General features: G+C 48.5%; 1 protein-coding gene across 3 annotated transcripts in view; it reads right to left on the bottom strand.

The window, feature by feature from the left end:
• STK10 (serine/threonine kinase 10) overlaps positions 1-7,170 on the bottom strand; it is a 149,263-nt gene that overhangs the window by 74,502 nt on the left and 67,591 nt on the right. For all 3 annotated transcript variants that reach the window (XM_003781942.3, XM_023515232.1, XM_023515237.1), the window contains exon 4: positions 4,914-5,063. In XM_003781942.3, the coding sequence (XP_003781990.1) occupies positions 4,914-5,063 (150 nt within the window). The remainder of the gene's footprint in view (positions 1-4,913; positions 5,064-7,170) is intronic.

Here is a 7,170-nt window from a genome sequence, read left to right as displayed (position 1 = left end):
GGGCTGGATTCAAACCTGCCACCTTAGGCATATGTGGCTGGCACCTTAGCCACTTGAGCCACAGACGCCAAGCCTATTTCTTTTTTTTTTAAAGACAGAGTCTCACTCTCTCATTCTGTTGCTCCAGTAACCTCAAACTCCTGGGTTCAAATTATCCTTCTGCCTCAGCCTCCCAAGTAACTGGGACTATAGCCACCCACCAGGACACCTGGCTAGCTTTCTGTTATTAATGGAGATGGGGTCTAGTTCTTGCTCAGGCTGGTCTCTAATTCATGATCTGGAGTAATCCACCTGCCTCAGCCTCCCACAGAGGCTCAGATAATATGTGTGAGCCACCGGGCCAGCCCCTTCACTGGGATTATTAACACTGAGAACTCAAACGGTCAGTTTCAGTTCAATCTGTAGGAGCTGATGCTGGGAAATGTAAAACTAGATCTTGCCAGAAGTTTTGTGGAGAAAGATGGTGAGAGCCTAATCCATGTTAGGGAGAGGCCAGAGATAATCTCAACAGCATTTGTGTGCTGGGTTTAAACTGACCAGAAGGCCCAGTCACATCTCTTCCCCAATTTGGTTCTAGGATACACATTCTCCTGTCTGCCTTAAGTCATAAGCGATGGGTTTTCAGCACTTGCCCCCAATAGAGTTATAAGAGGGTATGGTTAAGCATGTGGGCTATGGAGCCGGATGCCTTGCTTTGAACCCCAGTTGCTCCTTTTAAGAGCTGTGTGACCTTGGGTAAGTTAATCAGTCTCTCTAGGTCCCCAAACCTCCTTTGAGGATTAAGTGAGTTCAAACATACCACAACTGGCTCAGTGTATGGTAATTAAAGTGAAAGAACTGAGCCTGCTGGCAGCAGGAAACAGGAATGCCAGATTGGGGTGAAGGTGGGGTGATGAGTGCTCGGCACTAATAGTCACTTCCAGCAGGTGCCATCCTCCTGTACACATCGGGGGCCTTTTGGAGTTAGAAATCTGATGTACGTGGCTGCACCCTAGCTGCTGAGCGATAGGCGCCGAGCCTCTGTCTCTGTGACTGGCCTAACAGCCAAAGTGCCTGCATAAGCTGGGAACATAGTGGCAGGACAGCACCTGCTGGAAGTGACTATTCACTGAGCACCCACTATGTTCCCAGCTTATGTCAGCACTTTGGCTGTTAGGCCAGTTGAGATCTCTGCCTGGAACTTGAAAGACCCCAAAAGTTATGAAATCCCCCTTCCATCTTCAGAGAAGCACCTGAAAGAAGAATACAGGGTTTCTGGAGAATGAGGAACATTCCATCTCGCAACAGCTCCTCTGCGACATTCCTGGGCCCAGGGAAAAAATCTAACACTTGCTGGGCCTGTAGGATGAGGGTGCCTACTAGATACTCTGCATGCATCTTCTCATTAAATTACTATACCAAGTCCATGAGGCAGGAACCATTACTCCACTGTGAGTTTGAGAAAACTGAGACTGAAAAAGGCTAGGTGATTTGTCCAAGGTTCCAGGACAAGAAAACAGGAGTTCAGACTTCAAAGTCCACACCTGACTTTAATATCCCAACTGTCCCAGGGCAATAGATACTCTGCCTCTCTCTCTCTGCACAAACAGATTGCCACCTGCCAGGCCAAAACTGCTCCATATCCACCACCTGGAGCTGGAACTTGTGCTTTACTGGGCAACTGTCAAAAGAACCGCAGAGCAAGTTTGAAGTCCTAGACTAGGTGTCCTCAAATTGCGGCCCACCTAGGACATTTATTTGGCCCACCGGGTGTTTTTGCCACCGCTGCCTATCCTGCGTAGTAGCCGACTCATCCCGGGGCCTGCAGTCCTCAGACCAATGGTCTAAGGACAGTGAACTGGCCCCCTGTTTAAAAAGTCTGAGGAGCCCTGTCCTAGATAGAGGCTCAGCATCTATAGCTCAGCGGCTAGGGTGCCAGCCACGTACACTGGAGCTGACAGGTTCAAACCCAGCCCAGGCCACAACTCACAACAACAATGACAACTACACCCAAAAAAAAAAAGAAAAAAAGCCAAGTGTTGTAGAAGGCACCTGTAGTTCCAGCTACTTGGGAGGCTGAGGCAAGAGAACCACTTAAGCAGAAGAGTCTGAGGTTGCTGTGAGCTGTGACATCACTGCACTCTACCCAGGGCGACAAAATGAGACTGTCTCAAAAAAAAAAAAAGAAAGAAAAGTGGTAAATATTTAACACAGTTAACAAAATGCTCTGCAGCAGAGAGGGACAGAACCCTGAGCACCTGCCTCCACGTGACTATATTTGTCTATTTCACCTCTATTGTCAGAATAACCTGTGAGGGGGTCCCATGCAGTTGAAAGAATGGAGGTTTAAATAAGGACCCTGGGGGGCTGGCCTCCATGGGCCCAGTATGGTCCCAGGAAGGGAAGAAGAGACCAGCAGATGACACTCCCACTGGCCTTTTTCTAGCTATGTCAGGCTGCAGATTCAGAGCCCCAGAGGGAGAATTTTTCAAAACAGAACAGGCCTCTGCAGGTGTTCACACCACAGCTCTCAGGGCCCAGCAGTAATTGTGTAAAAGCTCTCCTGCGCAACTCTCCCTCGACCTTTCTTCCTCTTTAATTGGCTTCCTAGTTTTCTCAACTGGATATGCCAAGTCATCTTGAAACCTGATGCACCCATCTGCCTCCATCTCCGGCTACGTTAGTTCTGAGCAGGACTCTGGAGTCGGCTGAGCATGTCAGCGCCCTGCAGGTCTAGGGTGTCTGGGGTGGGGGCTGCGCAGCCTGGGAAATGAGAACCTGCTGGGCACACAGCCCACAGACGCTGGGGCCCTCCCTTCATTCCTGACCACCCCAGGCTTCCCTGCTCCAAGCAGCCCCTCAGTTTGGTCCTGGCCTGCCTTTTCTGTGTTCTGCTCCTCCATCTGACACGTTCTCAAAGGCCAAGGTGAACATCTCCCTTGAATTTCCCAGAGCATCTGTGACTGACTCTCTTCTCTCTCTCAGCCCTCCCAGCCACTCTCTGTACTCCTGGAGGAGGCAGTCTTCAGGCCACTGCAAAATCTAGACTCTGCTGCTCCTCCTCCTTCATGGTGGGATCTTGGGCATCTCCCCTCACCTTGGGCCTCCATGTCCTCACCTATAAAATGGGTATAGTCCCCACCCTCAGTGTGCTGATGATATGTAGAAAGTGCCTTGTCTGATGGCTGGTACCTAGTGGGTGCCCATAAACTCACCAGATGTGTGTTATTTTTATGTTTTTATTTTTCTTTCTTTCTTTATTTATTTGAGACAGAGTTTCACTATGTCACCCCCAGTAGAGTGCCATGGCGTCACAACTCATAGCAACCTCAAACTCTTGGACTTAAGCAATTACCTTGCCTCAGTCTCTCAAGTAACTGGGACTACAGGCACCCGCCACAATGCCCAGCTATTTTGCTGTTGTTGTTACAGTTGTCATTGTTGTTTTTTAGCTGGCCCAGGCCAGGTTCGAACCTGCCAGCCCCGGTGTATCTGGTCAGCGCTCTAACCACTGAGCAACAAACACCAAGCCATGATTTTTACCTGTATTATTATTCTCACCTAAACCCCCTGCTGTTTCTTACCTCCACGTCTCTGCCCAGAAGTCATCTTCCTAGACTGCCCTGCCTGACTTTGCCTATCTAGCAAACACCTGTGGCCTGAGCAGGTGTTCTTTTAGTACACAGCTCAAACTTTCCTCTCACACACAGCCTCTTCTAACTTCCCAGCCCCAGCCCCGGGGGCGGGGGATAGACTGCTGGTGCCTATGTACTCCCTGCCCAAGCACCTGCACCCCTACCCAATGCCCCTCCCTCTATGACTGGAGCAGGTCCCTGCCCCTCCCTCTATGACTGGAGCAGGTCCCTGCCCCCCACCTGCTGCAAAGGACATCTGACTGCACTATGCCCCTTTCTGCTCCCTTCCTCCTCACTCTCCCTGCAGTTCTCAGGCATGGGGGCTCAGCAGTGGTACAGTTTCTTGGGAACATAATTTAAATGTTCCATAAAGATACCACAGTAGCCTCTAAAGGCACTACAAACAGTGACACTTCTCTGTCAGAAGGACAGGGTTGGGGGGGATGAATGAATTATTTAATTGGCAGAGAAAGAATGTTAATAGAAGGTGCAGCTGAATGTGCACCAAAGAAACAAGAAAGACAGAATCACTGTATCACCTCCCCATTGTTACTGTCACTCCCACCTCCCCGCCCTGCCCAGGCGTCTGGATCGCAACCTGGGCTAACATTTCACACTCATTTCTGTGGAGACACTTTCTAGGTTACTCCTTTAAACTTTCATGTACTACAGACTTCGTATAATACAGTATGTCTTTTTTCAAACAATACAAACTTTCTGGGGTTTTTTTTAGACAGGGTCTACTTTATTATCCTGGCTGCAGTGCAAGTGACGTCAGCCTAGCTCAGGGCAACCTCAAACTCCTAGGCTCCAATGATCCTCCTACTTCGGCCTCTTAAGTGGCTGGGACTACAGCATGTGCCACCACATCCAGCTAAAAAAACCATTATTTTTAAAACAGCATTAAAGGCATATTATTTAGCAATTCAGAAGTAGACAAAAGAGTTCAAAAGTAGTTGTCCCTGCGGGAGGATGGAAGCAGGTGACAAATGTAGGTGTCATGTTGGTTAAAAACCTATTAAAAATACAAAGAAAGGAGATTTTAAAAAAAAAAAAGATAAGTATCTCTGATGTACTACTGTTTAGATGCAGGGTCATCCCTCCACCCATTAAGCTCACTCAAATTCTCTTGATTAGAGAGAAACAAGAGGGTGCAGAACCACTGACACCCTGAGAGGTCCTGGGAGTGAGGACCCCACCCTTCCCACCAGGTCCAGCTCCTTCCTGCACAGAGGTCAGGCCAAGGCCGACACCCAGGCCACCCCCATGGCTCCCCCTCTGCTACGCAGGGGCCCTTACCCAGTCTGATGTCTCCCTCCAGGGTCATGAGCACGTTGCCGGCTTTCAGATCTCGGTGGATAATCCTCTTGCTGTGCAGAAAGTTGAGGGCTTCCAGCATCTGGCGACAAACCACCTGAATCTGTGGCTCTGTGAGGCCTCTGTCCAACTCTGAAATAGAGCGCTGCTGTCAGTTCAGCAAGCACCACTGCAGGCAACTGGACATGGGGCCCACACCATTACCAGAAACACAACAGTCACCAACGTTACGAGGCCCTCACTGTGTACTGGGTTCGCTCCTAAGCACCCTACTCTATGTGTACTCACCCATTTTGTCCTAACAATCCCATGGACCAGGCACAATTATTGTCCCCATTTACACATTAGGAAACCAAGGCTTAGAGAGGTTAAGTCACTGGCTCAAGATCATGCAGGTGGGAAGTCACAGATGTGAGATTCAAACCAGAAAGTCTGGCTTCAGAGCTCAGGTTCATAAAGATAACCCGACTAAGATGTAGCAATCCATTGTGTCAATAGACCCCAGGAGATACAGGGACAAGGAGAAGGACATGAAAATGAGTGATGGTTGGAATAGAGTGGGGTTTAGTTTCATGGGAGGTTAGGCTGGACAGAAACCCCTCTTCCTGGGGAAATACGGAGACTGCCCAGAGGAAAGGACATTTGTACTGTGTCCTGAAGGAAGAGCAGGGATTTGAGAGGAGAACAGGTGTGGCATGGGCACTCCAGATCAAGGAACCAGCAGAAGCTGAGGTTTAAAAAATGTTCCCCAGCTGTGGGTGGTACCAGGGGACGTGGAAGGGAAAGGGCTAGAGAGGCTGGAGGGCCAGGACCTTTCTTCTCTGAGGTTCAAAGGATGGGCAAGCCTGAAGATGGGAAGGGGAAGAACATTCCAGGAAAGAGACCAGCATGTGCTATAGGACCCCAGTGTGGCAGGAGAGGACAGATGAGGGAAAGGCAAGTCCAAGTCAGAGGTCAGTGCAGGACCTTGTGAGCCATAGTGCAGAGGCTGCGTTTTATCTGAAATACATTGGGCCGTCTGGGAGAGGCTGAGCAGGGCAGAGACACAATCTGAATTTCTGAGGGGCACATCTGCAGGTCCTCACAGGAGTCTAGTGGGCCAGGCGATGGCCAAGGCAGGGAGGAGGAAGGATGCTTAATTCAGTGGATTAAGAAGTTGTCATAAGGACTTGGTTTCTTTCTCTAACTTTCAGCCCCACTTTCCTTGGTGTTAGCCCCATTCTCATGCTGGTTGTAGTGACAAGATGATTGTGAGAGCTCCAGCCATCACATCTGAATTCCAAGCAACAGCACAGAAGAAAGGAGGGTAGGACAACCACCCACTCTGGTCCTCACATTTACCCCAGCATCCTTCAACTTTTCAGTTATTTGAGCAAGTAACTTCTACCTCCCACACCCCAACTTCTCCCCACAACCAGTTTGAATAAGTTTGGCTCCTTGTAACCTAGAGTCTTTATATAAATAAGACTATCATTTTCATTCTGTTGGATTCTACCCCCCAAAATGATAACCTTCAAAGTTAGTGTCTCCTGAAGAAAAGGCACACTCAACAAGCATGGAATACCTGCCCTGTGTCCTCCTCCCTACTGTCATTTACCTGCCTAGGACATCTAGGAGTGGTGAGGGACTCTGCAAGGAAGGATTAGAGGACCAGCTTTTCTACAGCTCAAGATAGGGACAGACCGCTGTAAATCTGAGACATTATTGAGATGGGTTTGGATCATAATCCCAAAAGACCCAGTCTTAAATGGCATTATCATGAATGTTGAAATCCCAAAAGATCAAAATCCCTAAAGTCTAAAACCTCTAATGTTTTTTAAAGTCCTAAAAATCGTAATTACAGGATAGCTGCATCCTGTCAGACCAGCTCTTATGAACCATCTTCATTCAATCTCCCATAATCCATCCCTGTAACACACTTGTTCTTATGTCAAATTTTCTCTTTATGTTTTTGGGGTTTTCCCTTATTTGGTTTTTTCCCTCCACTTATTTAAAATCGTCAGCATTATTTTTTACAATTCCCTATGCTATATTTCATCTTGGCATCATTTCCAATACTGGAGGCATAAATTATACGGAGACTTTGACAGAATCCTAGTTCATGTTATGCTTTTTAATGTATTTTTGGCAAATGCAACTCCATAAAAGTGCATTATCGGCTTGGCGCCTATAGCTCAACCGGCTAAGGCGCCAGCCACGTACACCTAAGGTGGCGGGTTCGAATCCCCAGCCCGGACCC

This window comes from Otolemur garnettii, unplaced genomic scaffold, assembly GCF_000181295.1.
Source record: "Otolemur garnettii isolate 467f Iridium unplaced genomic scaffold, OtoGar3 scaffold00003, whole genome shotgun sequence".
NCBI classification, from domain to species: Eukaryota; Metazoa; Chordata; class Mammalia; order Primates; family Galagidae; genus Otolemur; species Otolemur garnettii.
This window is presented reverse-complemented; position numbering and strand designations above follow the sequence as displayed.